This window comes from Ostrea edulis, chromosome 7, assembly GCF_947568905.1.
Source record: "Ostrea edulis chromosome 7, xbOstEdul1.1, whole genome shotgun sequence".
Taxonomy (NCBI): Eukaryota; Metazoa; Mollusca; class Bivalvia; order Ostreida; family Ostreidae; genus Ostrea; species Ostrea edulis.
In genome coordinates, this window is record NC_079170.1 from 85,940,960 (window position 1) to 85,963,055 (window position 22,096).

A 22,096-nucleotide genomic window follows, 5' to 3' on the forward strand; every position below is an offset into this window, starting at 1 on the left:
TACATGTAAATTGGATCACTAAAGTTTGACACAAATATTCACATATTTACTGTGTGACTCTCCGCCATGTCGGCAATTAAGGAAGTATTTCATTGAAAGTAATTAAGTGCAGATTGAAACTTCTGAAAATAGCATCGCTATTCAGTGCAATCTCTTTCTTACCCCCAACAGGACTGACAAAGTGCAAAGGTCACATTGAATGTTTCTCATTTTATACGGGGGTCGTACTATAGATAGAAGTTTTTCGTTTTCAAATTAAAATCATTCCAGATTCTTGTATACTTTATGAACAGGCTCAGAATATGCTGTACAGGCCATCAATGGGACGAGAGGACGGAAAGCTGTAAAAGTACGTGTTGCACGAAATTAACACCTTCCGGTGCAATGGGAAGTTGACTCTTTAAAATATCATAGTCATTCATATCATTAAACTAAACTTGATCTTCATCATTTACCACTATTCTATGAAAAATTGAAGATAACGAACAGTGATCAATTTCATGAATATAAAGAATGCAAAATTTAGGGTAGGACAAACACAGACTCCTGTGCACACCAGAGGTGGGACCATGCGCCTAGGAGGAGTGAGCATCCCTTGTTGACCGGTCACACTTTATATGTACAGGAATAAGCTATACTTTAGATATTATATAGTGTGCATGAAAATCTTGACTCGTTGTAGAAGCAATTGTTTAACGATTTTCACTCTTTGCACAAACAATTCATAGTGCTATAGTACGGAAGTCGATCGATGCCAGGGTATATAATTAAGATTCATTTAACTGGCGGCTACCACTTACTATCTTGCGGCCGCTATTCAATTTATCTGGCGGCCGCCACTTATTTTACACATGGCGGCTGCCAATTTCAAAAACAATTTAATTCATATTGCTGAGTGGTTATTTTGAAAAGATTCAGAATAATACGCAAACACGCAGCATCGATTTTCAAAGTATAGGGACAGTCGATGGAGAATTTGTCTTCAACAGTTGTTGGCAAACAGAAAAGGAACCTAAAAATGTCTCTCTTGCCCAAACTTCGTACTCCTAAATTGGAGGTGGCTCCGTTCGTCATTCAATTCATCAGTTCAATCATTATTACATTTTTACCATTCATTACCACAACAATGCTCTTAATTGTATATCACATATTATATAAATTACTAAGCATTGCAGAGGGAGATTACAGGGATTGCATCCCCTTTCATTTTGAGAGAGAGATAGAAAGAGAGAGGAGTTGAATAACTGGCGGCCGCCAGGTCAAATAAGTGGCGGCCGCCAGGTCAAATAAGTGGCGGCCGCCAGGTCAAGTAAGTGGCGGCCGCCAGTTCAAGTAAGTGGCGGTCGTCACTTAGATTAAGTGGTGACCGCCATATAATAAGTGGCGGCCGCCAGATGAATTAATTGGCGGCCGCCAGTCAATTTATATGGCGGCCGCCAAATACCCGGTAATAAATGGTGGCCGACAGTTAAATGAATATCAATTATATACCCTGGCACCTATCGGCTTCCGTACTAAAGTGTTTCTATAAGTAAAATGCATTCATATGATTGTCAATAATTTGACTCTTCATACTGAGTAATTCATTCTCAACAGAGGATGCTAACTCCTCCTAGGTACCTGATCCCACCGCTGGTGGCCGTGATCCCCATACTCTTGATTCTGTAATCTTTATAGAATTTGATCACTGTTCGCTATCTCCACTTGTTTGTAACATGTATTTAGATACGGCTGTAATCTAATTTTAACTTTTTTGTAAACAATTGATTTGATATACATTCAGATGCTATGATTTTGAGGCACCTTTAAATGCTTTTAATCTTTTTAAAGTATTCACATTTAAATACTTTAGGGCTGATGTATTTATATATTTTTAATTTGATGTAGAGTGCGGGTCTGGCTATTTTGGAGTGAACTGCGGTCAGTCATGTGATTTCCCTGATTTGGAGTTGGTTGCCAAGGAGAGTGTAAATGTTCACGGGAGAAGTGCAATGTGTCCTGGGGATGTCCGAGTACGTATGCATTTCGGACCATCCTTATGATTGTAGTTAAAAGCTGATACAAGGTTTATTTACCAAGTGCCTTGCGTCTACATTCAGGTACATTGTGGAACGAGCTATACGTGAACGGAAACGTTGGATACAAAAGTTAACCTTCAAAATACAAAAAAGCATTGTAACACTAAAAAAAATGTCGGAAATGCTATTAAAGTTTCCATGCAGTTCATCTTATGTGGAGTGACAGATCTAAAGGGATTGGATATTTGTAATTGATTGAATATCTTTTTTTCTTTCTAAAAGGTCATTTAATTTTTGCCATTTTTGGGTCTTCAACCCCACTCCTTTCTTGGCTGGAAAACATACAAACTTGGGTAGCAACCCACCCCGCTTGGAAAATCTTCTGGATCCGCCACTGTCTTATCGTATACTTTTGCTAGGTATGTTAGTTAGACAAAAATTGACTCATTTTCGCTGGTTGTACCGAAAATCCACATTGTGTTTCCTTTGTTATCGTGTCTCTCACGGTACAAATAATCTAAGATTGATCCCTTATGTTCAAACTTCATATGTCAAGTTGCAAGGTCAATGCGTTTATATTACCTTCACACTAACGGATTTTTCTTACGAGTCCTTACGGATCTCCGACTCGTAGTCAATCGCAAGCATTCGTAAATCACTCGTCGGTTTCCGTGTCTAAATCATAACAATCCGTGTACTTTTACGGATTTGTGGAATACGTAAGGATCCGTAAGAAAAATCTGTGAATGTGAAGGTACCATTATTAAGAATTAAAATACATTAAATACCATAGTAGTTTGATCACTCTCAAAACTCTCTATATATAACTTCAACTGCAATACGCGTATCTCGTATGATCCTCTTAAGGGGGTACTCTACGTCGTCATAATGGCTGCTTTCCTTTTAAAACACGGATGAAAATATGAATATCAGCAATATTTTTCTATTCATTTAAAAATCATCACATAGTTGAGTAGCTCAGTAGTTAGCACGTTGAATGCAGAACTGTTGATCGCGGGTTCGAATACACCAGAGGTTTTTAATTTTTTCAGATTGCCTTCTATAAAAACTGCTTTTTTTCTCACTAGATAAAGTAAATTTGAAAGTTTTCAATTTCAAAATATTGTTGTACATATCCTCCACTTTCCATACATATCAAATTTCTCTGGTGTAGCATACATCCTTAAATTTACATCAAATGACTGTAAACCATTTCCATTCTCAATGACAGTGTAGCGTGGGGGAGAATTCCATCGTCATCGAAATTAAGTTTTATGATGTGCCTAGATGGATGTGATCTCTTTCTCTCTCTCTCTCTCTCTCTCTCTCTCTCTATAGCACGAAAACCCAACACCACCCTTCTTTCTTAAAGTGTCGGATCTGAGAAGATAAAAGGTCAGAAAAGAAATTTACACATATATTTGATGTATATTGGTGAATATAATTATTGTACTCACCGAAGTCGATCTTTAACTTGTAATCCGAGTGGAAGACCACAAGTCCCAGGGTCTGAATCCGTGAATCTCTGTCAAGCGCACTCTAGCTATATCGTCGTCTGTCTCAGACCGAAATTACTCTGCAACTGGCGGTAAATATATTACTGCGCCGTCCCTTCCGGTACTGTTCACCCCTTCGTCCCGCAGAAGATCGTCCCTAACACTCGGACCATACAACATATATATTTACTTTTGTAGAGAAAACGACGACCACCAAGATCTATACAACCAAACAGTCTGTAGTCAGCACCTCGAACGAAAAGTATTACGTCACCACTACCAGAACTAAATATAGCACCATCAGCGCTACCACGGAGACGAAGGTGGATAATCAGACTTCAGGGCCGGGAGTAACACAGCAACTCTCTCCATTAGACGCCTTCTTTACCACACAGAACCTTTTGATAATGGCTATTTTCGGAGTAGGGTTAATTTTCTTAACTCTTCTTTGTAGGTGTGCTTGTAGAATTATTTGCAAAAAAATAGTTTCAAAGCGAAAATTGAATTGTGATAAAAAGGAAAATCGCCCGGATATTGTGCAAGACGAATTCCATTATGAAGAAATATCCAGTATTTTAGTCGTTTCTAACCAGGGGATTAGTTATTCTCCTCTTCTCCAAAATTCAAAAGACGGGCGAGAGGTAACTCTAGAAGGATTCAATACTTCCGAAGAGAAAGAATGGGAAAACCTAGAGGAGATCGAAGACCAAGGATATGAAAACAATGCGATCACTAAATCTACAAAACATTTCCCTGTCGATGATCCGTCGGATCAAGAGTTACCTGGTACACATCATGGATTAACGGACTCAGAGGGATATCAGTTACCACACTCCTCCTCCACTGGGATGTCAGACGGATATATTGACGCGAGTTTCTGTATGGCGAAGGAAACACCTGACAATGACAGAAGTAACTATTTGATTGTGCTTCCTAATTAAATCCATCTGCTCACTGAAATTCTGTAATTACGGAACATGTTACACAGTGAAATTCTGTAATTATGGAACATGTTACACAGAGAAATTCTGTAATTACGGAACATGTTACACAGTGAAATTCTGTAAATATGGAACATGTTACACAGTGGAATTCTGTAATTATGGAACGTGTTACACAGTGGAATTCTGTAATTAGGGAACGTGTTACACAGTGAAATTCTGTAATTATGGAACATGTTACACACCGAAATTCTGTAAATATGGAACATGTTACACAGTGAAATTCTGAAATTACGGAACATGTTACACAGTTAAATTCTGTAATTAGGGAACATGTTACACAGTGAATTTCTGTGATTGCCAAACATGATACACGCTGAAATTCTGTAAATATGGAACATGTTACACAGTGAAATTCTGTAAATATGGAACATGTTACACAGTGGAATTCTGTAATTATGGAACGTGTTACACAGTGGAATTCTGTAATTAGGGAACGTGTTACACAGTGAAATTCTGTAATTATGGAACATGTTACACACCGAAATTCTGTAAATATGGAACATGTTACACAGTGAAATTCTGAAATTACGGAACATGTTACACAGTTAAATTCTGTAATTAGGGAACATGTTACACAGTGAATTTCTGTGATTGCCAAACATGATACACGCTGAAATTCTGTAAATATGGAACATGTTACACAGTGAAATTCTGAAATTACGGAACATGTTACACAGTTAAATTCTGTAATTAGGGAACATGTTACACAGTGAAATTCTGTGATTGCGAAACATGATACACGCTGAAATTCTGTAATTACTGAACATGTTACCCTGGTTAATACGCTGTATGTCGGGGAGATCACATCAGAATTACTATGTGATATTTAACTGAAAAGTAAAGATTATTAACAATGTCAGTTACCCTCATCAAAATTTACCGCCGAACGAGTTTGACCCCAAAAATCTTTATTGTGTTACAAGGACCATTGACGCATTTCTATAACTAAAATGAACAGCTCATACATGTATTTCGTGTGTTATGAAGTCAAAACTAGTTAATAATTACTTCAATAAAACCGGATATCACGTACAGGTATTTGTATGTTATATCATTATGATTTATGCTATTCGATTATTGTCTTCTTAAGAGGGTAACACGTCATGTTGTCATGCCCATGATACATATATTTCAAAATACAATATTGTTAGAATTATGTTTTAAACACAAAGATGCCGGTAAAGTCAAGAGCTTTTCCATTTGATATTCATGTTGAATCCTAGTCATGCATTTTCAATTAAATGGTTCAATTTTATTTCAAATGATTGGCTGAATACACTAAACAGTTTTAGACCTAACTTGGGATGGAGACAAGTTTGACAACAAAGACAGCACCACTTTCTTTTCAAATTCACATTCCAATGCTATTAAGGGGGTATACTACATCGTCACAATGGCTGACTTCCTTTACAAACATGAATGAAAATGTAAACATTAGCAATAGTTTATATTCCTTTTAAATTTAATTGTCTAGCTTAATAGCAATAATTTCTTTTCTCCCCCCCCCCCCCCCAATTCACATTACGATTCTGTTAAGGAAGTATACTACATCGTAATAATGGCTGACTTCCTTTTCCAACATGATCGTGAATGAAATGTAAAGATCAGCAATATTTGTGTATTCTCTAGCTGAGTAACTAATTAGAATGTCCACTACATAATTAGTTTTCCCTAATACCATATCTGAAGTCAAACATACTGTATTACGGGTAAAAATATAGCAGATACGTTAGTAAGTATACCGAGACAGTAATGGCGTGGTTGAAGTGGACAGTACGGAAGGTTATTGTGTAAAAATAGATCAGGAAGAGGCTTTTGATAGAGTTAGTCAAGTGCATACTCGGTGTGGATTTCAAAACAACATGAAACGAATAGTCCTGGAAACTCCATGCAATTTTTCACTATTTCATCACATTTTCTATTATGAATATTCAGATCGATTATAATCTTTTAACTGAAAACTAGAAATCTAATTACGAAACGAGTAATAATTTACTAATCAGGTAATTGCGGTAATAGTATACTGCAATTTGACAATCTGTGACCGATTCCCACGAAAGGCCAAAATGTAACGATTACCATTTTTCTAATACAAATGGAGTTTTGCGAAGAGGATTACGTTTGCAATCGTCAGTGTTGACTTTTACATTTTAACCCTCTCTCTACCGTATCGGTCAATATGACCGATAGCGCGTAAAAACAGGGCTACGCAAAAGGGGTGTCTATAAATCTTTGAAACTACGAACGTAATATATACGTTTTATATATTATATTTTTGGAAATTTTCTATATTTTTTAACTATGCAAAAATCAATTGAATAAATAAAGCCATTAAATTAAAAAAAGCATTTAAAATGAAAGATTACTTCGTCTAAATATGACGCAACTCTTTGTCGCAAGGCCATTTCCCCCCTCGTTATGATTTTTTTTATTTTCCTATGAATGCAATATTTTTTATATTTTTGAGAAGCATATATTCCCTGCTTTCAGTACATATAAAAATTATTTTTAATGCCTGGCAAAGTTATAAGAAAATAGCAATTTTTTGCACATATACGTTGTTTTACGATTTTATTTCTCAATGTTTAAACAGATCGGCGTTTTATCTATATTTATATATGGAAATAGGAAAAAGTAAATACATCCTGTAAAAGTAGAGGAAATGTTCTTTTTAATGGACCCTTATTCATATCATAATTCTCTGTAGTTTTTATATTACGATAAAATGAAATTGGGACATGCTGCGCGGTTTTCTTAAAAATTAGCGACAAATCGACGTCGCTAACAGCAATTGACGCGCGTCGCACAATAAAGTGGTGAAAACTATTTGTATTGTCCTTTTTTAGTAAATTCGGTACCTGTTGATACACTAAAACAACATACATATATGTATGAAATAATCAGCCTGGTATCTCTGCTTTTTTTTTTTTTTTAAAAGCATAAAACCAATATTGGTTTATAACAGTTACACAACCTACATGTAACTTCATAAAACACCTATTGAGAATGTTACATCGGCAGATTGAATTTAAAAAAGATTAATAAAGTACTTCAAATTCAGATATAAACGTTATATTTGTTCGGAATAGTAATAATTTTTTTCTCTGCCAAAGAAAGAAAACAAAAAAGAAGTTCGCCTATATATAGCCTGTATACTTTTATTTTTCCGTGATCCGGATCCCGGGCCTCGCGGGGTTTTCTGAAAGGGTGCACGGAGAACATCAACGAAAACGAACAAACACAGCTTCACCGTGACTGTCACAGCGAACGCTTGTATTTTACATCTTTAAAACGACCTGATGTCAGAAGAAGAAGACGCCCTGGATCCCCTGTTGCAGGATTACCCAAATGATCATGCATTCAGTATAAATACGTACATGTAAGTTGATGTAGCCACACAGGCCGACTAAAAAGGGGGGGAAATGCGGTTTTGTTATGAAAAATTCACGATTAATTAACCGCGATTTGATGCCATGCTTTGTCGTTTCATGAAAGAAAATATTTATATTTTATGATATCTAAAACAAGTGAATAACACCCTGTCCGGGTCCGGCAGTTTGATTAACACCCCCCCCCCCCTTTTCCCCAGAATTATCTCCTTACCTGACGCGCGAGTGTAAGAAGGGGTTATATTTAGTGTATAATAGGATGGGGTGGTTTTAATCAGACTGGGCATTAGTAGCTTATGACCATAAATTACATGTGATCCATACATGCTGGTACTTGTATGCTATGACCTGATGGGCACGTGTCCCCTTCTTGCCGGCCTCCTCCGTGGCTGAGTGGTTAGAGCATTGCGCTCAAAATCACACGGCCTCTCACCTCTGTCGGCGCGGGTTCGAATCCCGTTCGCGCCGGTAAGTGAGAAAGTTTTCCCAGTTTTCTTTCGAAAGATCGGTGGTCTCTCCCCAGGTATCTGGGTTCTCTCTTCCACCAATAAAAAAACTGGGTGCCACCAGATAACTGAAAAATTGTTGAGTTTGGCAGAAAACATCAATCAATCAATCCACTTCTTGCCTAGATTTTCTCTAATTTCGACTAAATCCACAGCCCATCAGAGTACCATACAAGGGAATTTAGACACTGGGTACCATTAAGAAGCAATTCAATTCAACTTTTATATCTGGGGTCATTCACTTTCCCTCAGAGTTTCAGTATTTTCGCTGGACTCTGTAGGTTTTAACCTGAATTTCTTCAGTATTTGCCCTCGTGTATAATATATGCTAGGCATAATGCAGATACCTACATGATACATATTTTTTTTCATTACCCACTCTGCTACTCTCGCAATGTATAATAAAATATTCGATTCATTTCTAACACATGTATGCAATCCCTTACCTTATCTTTAAATAAATGTGAGTAAATAAATTTAAGTGCGAAACTGTTCCATGCTACCGTGAAACTTAGATTTTGCTTTTTAAACATAAACCAACAATTCTTAATTGTAATTTCTTTTCTTCTTTAAAAAGGGTATTAACATCCCAATATTTAGTGGGAAGTTCCCAGGTATCATCCGCTAGCGACAGTCTACTGACAAATCCAGACATGCATTGGAAGGATGCTAATGTGGAGGACACAGGAACACCTGATCCCAGAACTGTGGCATTTCATTCGGGGTGACAACCTGGCTTTCAGTTGGTATGACTCTTTGAGGTTGAATATAGGGTTTAATCAGTATAAATTTGATTAACATTCAAATAAATCCAAATAATACATTCACAATTGGAATCATGGCATTATGGTACACTGATATGTGTGTACCATTTTACTGGGTTTTTTTGGGGGGTTTTTTTGTTGTTGTTTTTTTGCTGCATAACTAGGGATCGTATACATACAAAATGAGACAATTTCTAATTAGTTTCTAATTATAAGGTATGACACGTTTTAAGGTATGGTGGCCAATACTGATTTTATTTGCAATTTTCTTTCAGATATGGGACTCTATTATTCGGAGAACTGCAGATTTTATGATATGAGGCCGTCTTTAGGAAAAATGTGGCAGATCTGCCACATTTTTGTGGCAGATCTGCCACATCGCCCCTGGGAGGCCTTTATGGAGGGGGTTGGTATTGTTATGGGTATATATCATTAGAGGACCTTCGTCCGCACTCGAAGGGGGGGGGGTTCCGATTTTCTCCCCTCACCCCTACCCCCGGGGTAGGGCTTTTTGTTGAAGCTGTCTTTTACAGAAGATTTGGTTTTCTCCATCTGTGTTGCCACCAACCATTATGCTGAGATAGTCATATCTAGGGGGAAGGGTTGCCGTTAACTTCCCAAGGAAGTTTGCAGCCTCTCACTGAAGAGGAACTGTACAGGTATTACTAGTTTTAAAAACCGATATTGTGGCAGTGATTTCCAGTTTCAAAAGAATAATAAAATGCATAGTAAAAATATTACCTTTACCAAAATTAATCTGGCTGTGAATGTACATGTAACTCATTTATTAAATGTGTACTACAATTACCACTGATAAAATTTCATAAGTAATTAAATGCATACTTTTCAGAGGACCTTGATTATCGAAAACATTTACAGAGCCAATTTGAGTATTCAAAAGCTTTGACAATACATTAGTATTTAGGACTAAGTATTAAGAAATACTTTTTTTCCAGATTTTTGTGCATTATCTTATACACGCCTGCTGTGAAGTTCCAGTCGATAGACAGATATTGGTCAACGCATGCCCCTGTCGGAACAACTCGTTATCAAGAATTATGTCTATAAATAGGTTTCAAGAGGTTGAATATAAGAACATTTTTGTTAAATATGATGCAAGTACATTTAAATCTAGTGATTGAAAGTAAGTACTTGAACATTCGTTTATGTTGAACTTGGAGAAGAAAAATGGTTAGTACTTTTTGATAACATTTGATAAGGTGTTGTTGCTTAGCAACCAAATATAATTGAATAAAAAAAATAGATTATTTTAGATTAACAATAATTGAAAGATCTTTGTTTTAATGTTGCAATACTTATTCTATTTAATGGAACATAATGGCAAAACGTCATATTATTAGAAAATGATGGACAAGTATATAAAGTACGAAGTTTCCATTTGATGACCTTTGACCTTAATTCTCTTGATTATATTTTTTGTTAAAAACCTTTTAAAATGATTAAGATCTATTTAAAGATTATATTTTTAAAATAATGTGACATTTACTAATCATCATGGATTGTAATTACGTTTAAATTGTGTCGAATGGATGCAGAAAGGCAAATTATGGTCAAAATTGTACTATGAGTGTTGTTACTTAGCAACCAAAAATATTTTGTTTGTCAATAAAATTGATTAGTTTGATTTTGTTCTTTTTGTAGTATATTAAAAGGCACATTAGCTCATACATTTAGAATTTCCTATTTTTGATTCTAATCTAGTGAGAGGGGTCGTAATATATATATTTCAGAGAAAACAGATTGCAAAAATGTGCACTTATATGACCTTTGACCCCGTAGACCTATTTGAGGTCATGGGATACATTGACAAATTTTATAAGAAATTGTTCCCTGTCCAATTCCTAACAAAATTACATGTCATATGCCTACCCCAAATCGTGATCCATGCAGATTTAAATCGATTTAAAAATACTGTCATTTAGTCTTTAAAAACCTCTAAAATGTGCCGGTAGAGAAAGGGTTAAGGTATTCCATGTATAATGAAAGGATAATGAACAATTTTGAAGAATTTAGATCAACATAAATGTTTATATTTAAATAATGATGAAAGTGAAGCAGATGAAATTCACATGACTGGTAAATGATTAGAAGCTGACCTTTTTGCACTTAAGATTTTTTGGAAGAGTTGTCTGCCCTTTGTAAAAATAAGAAAAATCTCATTTTCTAAAAATGTGTGTGGTCAATGATTAATTTTATTTCATATTTTCATTATAAGAAAGTGTATGTAACTTTCTACCAAGAGATTGGTATGAAAATATAATTTCTTTTTAAAATATTGTAATAAAACATGCTTTTCCCATATACTTCAATGTTAAATTCTAGGTGAAATAAATCAAGCAGTAAACAAAATTTTGAAAATTCCTATGGTGGATTATTTTTATTCGATGAACCCTTTAAAATGATACCATGATTACAAAAATTCCACCATCCATTTATTAGATATGAGATATGGTCATTATACATTGAAATAATTATACAGACTGCTTCAGTAAAAACACCAAACCGACAATTATGTTTATTAATTGAGTTTTACAATCTATTTAACAATATTGTTTCTACATTTATTTGACACGTTCACTCTGTGTACCACAACGACGACTCTCACAATGCAGATAATACATGTAATTATGGTGTAGATTTAATGCGATAAATACACAGCATATTCGCTTGAAATAAAACACGCTTTAACACTGTAGTGACAACTAATTTCCATGGTGATTCGTAATCCACTAATGGTAAATACCATGATAAAAAGGAGAAATCGAATTTTAAATGGTGCATGTAATATATTTATATTCAACGGTTTTGACAAAAGTTATGGGTATTCACAATTATTGTGCTCTCTTCATGTACATGTAGCTAGTCCCGAAACACTAAAAACAACTTGAAAAAGTTGTCTTCCTCTTTGCCTCTAAACATTACTTAATATTTTGTAACTTTTTAGGTCACCTGAGTAAACTCAGGTGACCTACCGGTATTGCATTTGGTCTGCGTCCGTCGTCGTCCGTTAACAATATCTTCCCAGAAACTACTGGGCCAATCTTGACCAAATTTTATATGTAGCATCTGTAGGTGACGGACACCGGAAATTGTAAATTTCATGACCCCCCCCCCCCCCACCCAAAGGGGCCTTAATATAGGGGTTAAAAACTGCAAAATTTATGTAAATCTTTAAAGATCTTCTAATGCTGAGCAAGGAAGCTTCTACCAAAATTGTAAAATTTCATGATCCCCGGGTTAGGGTTTCTGACCCCAGGGTCGGGCCAAACTTACTATATAGTGTTTATGTGTAAAACACTTAAATAACATCTCCTTTTGTGTTATTGATACTAAATTGAAACTAAAGTCAGGATGGGGCCAAAATACTGTAATGGGGAATCATTTCACGGGTTGTTATTTTCGCGAGTTTTCCACTTTAGACACATTCACGGGTTCATAAATTCCCGGATTCGAATCACTATAAGCTTCCCACTTTTTTGAACACATTGTGTATTAAAGAATGATAAAAATATTCACGGTTTCTTAAATTTGATTTGTCTAGAGAGCGAATATAGCGAAAATTTCCACCGCGATTTATTTCCCCCCTTACAGTAGTCAGTTATTAAATGTGTGAACAATAGAAATTTTTAACTTCTTCTTGATAACTATCATTCCAATTCTTTTCAATTTGGTATGAAGCATCTTTGGAATAAGGGGGTATAAATTGTAAAGTTCAGGATTCCTGCACCCCTGGGGCCCTAGGGGCGGACAAAGACTTCCCAAAATTGACCAATTTTCAAAAACATCTTCTTCTCTACAATCGCACGTGTTTAAGAGCAGGAAGGCCTCTACCAAAATTACAGATTTCACGATCCCCGGGGTAGGGGTTTTGACTCCAGGGTCGGGCCAAACTTACTAGATAGTGTTTATGTGTAAAACACTTAAATAACATCTCCTTTAGTTTTATTGATACTAAATTAAAACTAAATGGATATTTAGAAAGAGCAGATAGTCCTTTACTAGAATTGTAAATTTGATTATCCAAGGGGTAGATGTTGTAGTATCAGGGTGGGGCCAAAATAGTCAGTTATTAAATGTGTGAACAATAGAAATGTTTAACTTCTTCTTGATAACTATCATTTCAATTCTTTTCAAATTTGATATGAAGCATCTATAGAACAGGGGGGGGGGGGGGCATAAATTGTAAAGTTCAGGATTCCTGTATCCCTAGGGGCGGGGCAAAGACTTCCCAAAATTGACAAATTTTCAAAAATCTTCTTCTCTACAACTGCACGTGTTTAAGAGCAGGAAGGTCTCTACCAAAATTATAAATTTCATGACCCCCGGGTTAGGGGTTCTAACTACAGGGCGGGGCCAAACTTACTACATTTGTAAATAGTGTTTATGTGTAAAACTAAATAATATCTCCTTTAGTGCTAGTGATGTCAAATTGAAACTAAATGGGTATTTAGAAAGAGCACGTAGTCCTTTACCAAAATTGTAAATTTGATGATCCCAGGTGTAGGGTTTTGATATTAGGGTGGGGCCAAACTTAGTATATAGTATTTATGTGTAAGTTTGCTGATACTGTATAAAATCTAAATGAATATTTAGGAATAACAGAAAAGGATGTACAAAAAATGGTGCATTTCACAACCCAGGACTTTGACTCTTAGGATGGGTCATGCTCCATTTATGCAGGTAAACTGCATAATTTTTAAAAACTGTCCTACACAGAGAGAGGTAGCTACTAATTTTTAAAAACTATTTTGGTTGTTTACATGAGAACATTTTGTATCATAACAACATGGCAAACATGCACTTCCGTATGACGTCATTGCATGACTGTTATAAATTCATCATGGATATACCTCAGTAGAAAATGGATAGGTAGCACACTACCCCAGGATTTAAATATTGGTCTAACTGGCGATAATGACGGTAAAACACCCATAGTTTATCAGAATTACTGATAGAATCCTTCCACTTTCAGTAAGAAATAATTATTAAACATTTAAAGACGAACCCATCTAGCCCATGTTTTACATTTTGCACTGATGCTATGCAGTTTTCTTTTAAAGGTTTCTTAACAGACGATTTTATCAGTAATTTCCGTGTACATTAGTTTATGACCTTTCACACAGTGTATAAAAAGTCCCTAAAAGTGTGCGGCGAAGTGTGTTACTTTGCAGTTTTTTTTTCAGTGTGTGACAAAGGAAAATCGGATCGACATGCTAAATGGAATGTTTTCCATTAGAATAAGTAATGCCGGCTTGTGATTTCCATGGAAATACGACTGCTTCAATTTAATGTAAATAGGATTTATTTTTATCACAAATGAAGTACAGCAAGTCACAACAGGGGATGCTTACTCCTCCTAGGCACCTGATCCCACCTCTGGTGTGTCCAGGGGTCCGTGTTTGCCCAACTATCTATTTTATATTGCTTGTAGGAGTTATGAGATTGATCACTGTTCGTTATCTTCACCTTGCATTACTGGCTTTTAAAACTTTTTTCGAATGCGAATAAAGAAATGACTTGTCTTTGCCTAGATATTGTCTATTTTTTTTTTTTATCGAACTTGAATATGTAAAATGTTTATCATATTATATGTGATGAACAAATTTTAATTACCTTTAAACTATGCCAAACACAACTCAGTGTTTTTCATATTTCGATGCTTCTCCTTCAATACAAACCCTGTCCGTGTCTCTAGAATAAGATTATGCTAAAAGCTTTTTTTAATCAAGATTAACAAGCATGCGAAGATATTTCGATATAGATCAAAATTTGCAGGCGGTCAAGTCTTTTACACGTAGACATTGAAATAGAAAAAGATTTTATGAACACTTCTCAAATTTATATGGTATTACCGGTGTATATTTAATTTAAAGTAAACACTGAAAGTTTTACCAGAGACATATATAACAGAAATTAACAACTTCTCCAAGTCTCGTATTATACAATTTATATTTTTTAATACTATCATAGCAACCTCAATAATTATTTTTCTGGTATAATTTCAGTTAATTTTGAAATGTATGAGTGGAGTATGAATGGTTGGTATGAGTGATCATATATCCATTGTACATCTTGCCTTTAAAAGTATATATTATGATGCACTTAACTTCTATTTGTACAATGGACAATGCTAATAAAAAAAAGTATCGTATTATCTCGCGGTCCCGTTTTTCGGTAAAAATGAATTGCATATTACATGCAAGGTGAAGATAACGAACAGTGATCAATTTCATAACTCCTATAAGCAATACAAAATAGATAGTTGGGCAAACATTGACCCCTGGACACACCAGAGGTGGGATCAGGTGTCTAGGAGGAGTAAGCATCCCCTGTTTACCGGTCACACCCGCCGTGAGCCCTATATCCTGATCAGGTAAACGGAGTTATCCGCAGTCAAAATCAGTGTGCCAAGAACGGCTTAACAATCCGTATGAAACACGTCAGACAGCATTTGACCCAATGGTAGTTGTATTGACGAACTAGATCGTTATATAACGACCATAGAATTTGCAAAATGCTGGCTTCAATCGAGACTGTTGAAACCCCTGTACCATCAACTTGTTTGTCAGTAGCTCACCTCGATTTAAAAACTGACTTTACGTAGAACAAGCTCTTGCATATCGAATCAGTTGAGAGATATAAACGCCATATGCATGTGATAATGGACTATTGCTACATAAATATGAGAAGTTGACGATGGAGAAGCTGAAACGATCCCGTTTGTCATACAGTTGAGTTGTCAGTTTGCCTTTAATGTCTACTTTCAGTAAAATATTTAAGTATGAAGCAGAAGTGGACGACTCTGTGGTGTCCTTTATTTCGAACTCACATGTATATATCAAATCGACATAGGAATGAAAGTTATTATTGTTAATAGACAAAACCTCATCAATATATCTAAATGTCGAATTGAAGACCACAGCGAGAGATTTTTTAATCTCACGTTGACGTTTTTGAATAAATTCTGTTTCATATGAATATAGAAACAGGTCAGCTAACAAAGGAGCACAATTCGTGCCATGGGAATTCCAACAGACTGTTGGAAAACCTGATCACCAAAGACCACGAAGATATTGTACATCTTAATAATAAAAAATATCAAATTCAAACCTTCCAAATCCTATCACGAAAATATTCAAGATTCAGTATTTTCAGAAAATGTTTCTCTTCAAAGTAAAATGAAAGTGAAGTTTCTCAAGGCGACGCATGATTCAAACTCGACAAAATCAGCGAGATTTCAGCGAAAAGTTACTATTCGCCGACTTTTTGGTACTAGTAGATTTGTTGATTATCAACTCATTTCAAAACTTGTTACGTTCGATTCCAATCCATGATAGGAGTGAATTAAACTTAATCAGCGTCAATTTATCAAAATACGGTAATAAATGACGATTTATAGGTGGGACTATCACGTATTTTAAGTTGTAAACACGCCGCCGTAAGACGTATTTATCGCTGTTATATATATCTCTGCTTATATGTATAAAATCTCAGTTTGGGCCATCTACTGTTTATCAGGCATGCATGCATATATTCAGTCACGTACCGAAATTCGATTTCTTCATGAAGAAATAAATTGATATTTAAGTCTCCCGAACGAAGTTTGGAGAATTACTGTTTTTTGCTCGTTTCTTCTTCCTCTTTTTCTTCCGCTTCTTTCTCGCGCCTAAAACTGTCCGACACCGTTCTCCGTAACCAGTTAATTAAAGTAATAGATATTCAAGGATATGATAGGCCAATATATCTAGATGTGTAAAAACGTTTTTTGTTTTCAGATTCAGATTTCAGACTAAGGTACATTTTGGGGGGATCAAATGGGGGTTGGATTTAACATAGAACTCTATGGGGGGGGGGGGGGGGATTGATTCCCAAATTCAACAGATATAACTTGGTAAATATGATAGAGTCCTGGGGTCTTCAGAAATGAAGTGACACAAGTTTTACTGAAGAGAAAAGGGGATTGTTTTTAATTCAAACTCAAAGTCTTCGTGATCTTGATTTGTCAAATGAAGTTAGTGGGTTAGAAAGTAAGTAATTTTTATTTAAAGTCCTAACTATTTACAAGAAGCAAGTAACATGAGCTGAAAAGCTCTTTAACCGACTTTATACATGTAGCATAAAACACCTAGCAGAAATGGTGTATATATATGTCAAGGGTTAAATAATGTTTTATAAAGATTTCCCCGAGTTCAGATTGTCTCCAAACGCAGATAAAGATGATAAAGCTTTTTATTTAAATTATGGAATCATGAACGTCAGTGAATGTGACGAAAAAGGTAAACGTGGTAATCTACAAATGAATTCAACTCACGTCCAACCGCGCACAAAGTTTTAACGTGATAATAATTTCGCTAAATAAAATTATCTTAGTTAAATTGATATATAAAATAGTTTTATATTAAAATTAAGCCTTACCATGCGAGACAAGTTTGGAAATCCAGAAATTTCTGAAGTAATTAAAGCTAATGAACAAACGTTACTTATGTTCAGGTTCTTCTCTTGAGGTGTCGGGATTTGTAATGATAAAAACAGGAGCGTGATGTTAAAGTTAGCGCTAGACGTGCGCACTCACTCACAGAACTAGAAAAACAAGTCTAACACACCCTTACTCCCCCGGGCATTCCAATAATAGTAAACACTGTCAAAGGGAATTAACTCTCACACAATGAGTGAACAAATGAATGAACGCAAGTCAATTTATCAATAAAACAAATCAAACATCAATTATGAACGTTTTTAATTTTGTCAGCCAAGTTAGTTCCAGAACAACAAGAAGTAGCGATAGTGGCATTTTATATTTACCAAAAGTTCGAACTGAATATTATAAACGGTCTTTTAAGGTATCCTCCACAATTTTATGGAATCAGTTGCCCAAGTCTGTCAGAAGCTGTGGTTCTATTACATCTTTTAAATCAGCATATTTGCAGCATTATTTCTCAAATAAGTGATATATAGATATGATGTGTATGTATGTGTGTGTATGTGTGTATGTATATGTGTATGTATGTATATATATATATGTGTGTGTGTGTGTGTGTGTGTGTGTGTGTGTGTGTGTGTGTGTGTGTGTGTGTGTGTGTGTTTGTAAGCCCTGTCAATTGAACCAGTGAATAAGAAGGCACACGTGTAAATCAACACGGGGTCGGTCAAAGGAACACGAAAATGGTGGTGTTCAGTTGGATTTTTATAAAAATCAGCATAAAATCATTAAATAGTTCATCTACCATCAAAATCCTGAAGTGTTTACTTAACAGGATTTATGAGATGTGTGTAACAGGTGTGTAAAGATTTAGCACTCGTCCATCTTTTTTCCTTGCGAGCATGGCTTACACACTTTCGAAGTGCGCATGCTCTGTTTTGAATGACGTAATTTGTGATGTCATCATAATGGAGTTTTCCAGGGAAAGAAGTTGGCCCATCTGAGGTAAGTAAACATGGTTGAAAGAAAATTTGTGCATATTAACAATGAGTTTTTTATTAGATAGACTGATTAAATGGTGTTTCATACCGATCGTGTTATGTACAAGCGACAGAGTACCCGAGTTACTGAAAATTCCGATGATGAAAGTGATATATCTAGTACGTGAACTGTTTGGGGTTTTTTCTAAAATTTAATCTTTGCAGTTAATGTACTCTGTATACTAAAAATTCATATTGATTTTGGATAGAATTTCACATTTAAAAACAAATAGATATGCGCCAAGTCCTTAGGAATCAACCCCACCCCCACCCCTCCACACGGGACTTTTTTTTTGGATGATTGGACCGTATCCCCCTTTTCATCTGTCTCCCTACTTTGAAGTTTTTTTCCCAACGCCATGACATAAATAGATAAATAAATAAAATGCAAAAATAAAAACGAAAGATATATATGTATTCGGATTGGCATGTTCCACTTTGTCCGGGTTGAAATCCCCGAGGATGCAAATGTACATTACGCCGCACTGTTTGCAGTACGCACATGGTACAGGTGTACCACATAGGTATGTAGCTACTAAGACTATAAACCAAACAGAATATCATATGTAAAACTATTACTCTGAATGCATTTTACTTGTTTACAATGTAGCCTGTCGGGGTGTGGTGCATGTCACACGCGTTGTTTACACGTGCACTTTAGGTGGCAGTGGAGGAAATTCGAACCATGTATGGATTATTGTCTCCTGATAACTTTGGCAGTTAACTTTTGATTTCAATCTACTTTTTAAGAATAATATAACCCTCGCTAATCATTGCCAAGCTGCATTTCGATCTTGGCAGAATGATCTTCAGCTACAATTCAAAATTAAGGGGTGATGTTGTGTACTGAGTTTTTCTTGATTGTTTACATCTGTGACTGTTTATGTGATGTATCAACTGATCAAGCTGTGCAGTGTCATGACATATAGTGGCATAGCTTCCATTTATGTACTTGCGCATCATTTTGTCAGAAGAAGAAAATTCTAAAATGATAATTAAGATTTTTAACATATATATGAATATACATGTATGTGTATGTTTGATTTTAGTATAATACCTGTAGAGAATATTTCAGTAGTATGAAGTGCCACACATTTAGACGCATGCATGTGGTGTTTAAAGGTCTCATCTGAAAGACCAGCAACTTTCTCTTTTGAATGCTAAATATGATGATGGAGCATTCACCTCACTATCTACATTTTCACCCTAAATAAAGTACAAGCATGGCTCGAAACCATGATTTCTTGATCCTGTTACCAGTCTTCACGAAAAACTTTGTAAAGCACAGGCCCTTCGGGCCTCCCAGTATAATAATTGTGCAAGCCCGAACAATATTTTGCAGGCCCAAAATGTTTATTTTCTAATTTGATCTCTTGTTATTTGCTGATTCTACTCTATGCACAGTTCTTTTACTGTAGGAAAATACAGGTCAAGATGATCATAGTTAAAGAACAACTGACATTAAAAGGATTATATTATTTTTGAACATATTAATCCAGTATATGCGAAAGTTTTTGGACCACACAGGACATTCGGTCCAGTGTAATCAATGAACACACCGGACCGAACCAAATTTTGTCAGACCGAAAAACCTAATGTAAAAAAGTGAAACACGTGAAAATGTAAAACCAAGGGAATCTTATTTATTATACTAGTAATACTATTCCAGGAATCCTTCCCGTATAATACTTTAGACAGTCCATGCGGTTTTAATCAATTCATTTACGTATTTGGATGTGTGCTATTTTTTTTACTTATAACAAACTCCGCATCAAGATAGTAAAGCTCAAAACCGGACATTGAGACATCTGACATTCCGATCCGGTGTAAAAAATGATGCATCGGACCTGAGGCACTGCACATCGGTCAGGTCCGACGGTCCGATGTCTTTCGCATAGACTGATTAATCTCGCAGATACATCAGCAGCTCATGTTCAACTCTGTTTTGTATACACCACGTACAAAACATTTTTTAAATGTTAGCCAAGGCCTACCCTCGCAGTGTTCGAAATTGGTTTAAAACTTGGTATAGACCACAGGTCTATGCCAAAATAAGATGACTTAGACCTCATCGAATTGGCATAGACCACAACATTGAAAAAATAATAACACAAATTTAAAGCATTTTCATTTACTTCTAATATACTTAGAAAGTGTATTTTCTTTCCATTTCTGTAATATCATCCTTTTCTCATAATGTTTATCAGACGTCGACTGACCATGCAAGGCCCTCTTGGATAACTTTATTGCTTTAAATCTAGAAAATTGGCATAGACAATTTGGTCTATCTCAATTACAATTGGCATAGACCAGTGCCATTTGACATATACTCGGTCTATGGTTAATTTTGAACACTGCCCTCGGTCCAATGGGGCATGAATTTTCGTTTTTTTCTCCTCGTACGACAGTTTTTTTTGGGTTTTTTTATCGGATGGTTGTGATTGTGAAATACGCTTGGGTGGTTTTGAATTTCCCGGACGAGCCCCCTCCCTATACTTCAGAAAAGGCAGCATGGTTGATAATTTTTCTATGCGAAATTTGACTACTAAGTCATGACATTTAGTCTGAGTCAATCTCACGCTTTATTTGTAATATATACAGAACATATAAGAAAACATTTACAGGCCCATCGGACTCCAGGGTTTAATATTTTAAGAAGCCCGATCCCGATTTTACTGGCCTCGGGCATCAGGCCACTAGTTAATGTCGAAGACTGTGTTACCACTGAGCTACCATGACCAATTTTTATACGCCCGTCTTAAGACGGGACGTATTATGGTATGGCGTGTCTGTCCGTCCGTCTGTTAGCTTTTTCGTGTCCGACTCGTAACTTAAATACTACAAGGCCTAGAATCATCAAACTTTGTCTGTAGATACATCTTGGGTAGAAGGTGTGTCGCACATTAAAACCAGGTCACTGTGACTTTTCATTAAGAAGATATGGTCATATATGGCAAAAACTTGTCCGGCTCATAACTTGAAAACTATTAGACCTAGAATCACCAAAATTGGTCAACTAATGCATCTTAGGTAGAAGGTGTGTCGCATCCTACTTTAAGGTCATTGTGACATTTAATTAAGGTGATATAAAAAAAAAATGTTTTAATGGGTACTATCTATACTGTTAACAATATGCGACGGGCGTATCATGTGCCATGGCGGTGCACTTTATTTAACATGAATTCATAGCTAAAAAAAAATTATTACTAATTTTTTGGTTAATTCCATAAATATATTATTCCGCTCTCTAGACACAATTCTGGGTTACCCCCCTGCCTTTGGGGGTATAAGCACCTCATTTCTTTCAGAATGGCACAATGTCAGGAGAGCTTTTGTTATTTGTTATACTCTTAATGTTGATGGCATGCATCTATGAACAACAGGATAATTTTTTAGATTATTATTTCTGATATCATATTTGTAAATTGTTTATGAGGGG

General features: G+C 35.7%; 2 protein-coding genes across 2 annotated transcripts in view; both read left to right on the forward strand.

Annotated features, from left to right (window-relative positions):
- LOC125653998 (serine/threonine-protein phosphatase 6 regulatory ankyrin repeat subunit B-like) overlaps window positions 1-22,096 on the forward strand; it is a 1,068,599-nt gene that overhangs the window by 732,838 nt on the left and 313,665 nt on the right. The window lies entirely within an intron of this gene.
- LOC130047536 (uncharacterized) lies at window positions 299-5,580 on the forward strand. The gene is made up of 4 exons (XM_056142839.1): window positions 299-349; window positions 1,888-2,012; window positions 2,301-2,437; window positions 3,713-5,580. The coding sequence occupies exons 2-4, from the start codon at window positions 1,972-1,974 to the stop codon at window positions 4,453-4,455; spliced, it is 921 nt and encodes a 306-aa protein (XP_055998814.1). The 5' UTR covers window positions 299-349; window positions 1,888-1,971; the 3' UTR covers window positions 4,456-5,580.

Excerpts from the sequence above, each read along its gene's own strand:
- LOC130047536 (XM_056142839.1), top strand. The coding sequence starts at position 1,972 with ATGTTCACGGGAGAAGTGCAATGTGTCCTGGGGATGTCCGA. Across the intron at positions 2,013-2,300 it reads TGTGTCCTGGGGATGTCCGA|GTCATTTAATTTTTGCCATT; the intron begins GTACGTATGCAT and ends TCTTTCTAAAAG. Across the intron at positions 2,438-3,712 it reads TTATCGTATACTTTTGCTAG|AGAAAACGACGACCACCAAG; the intron begins GTATGTTAGTTA and ends TTACTTTTGTAG.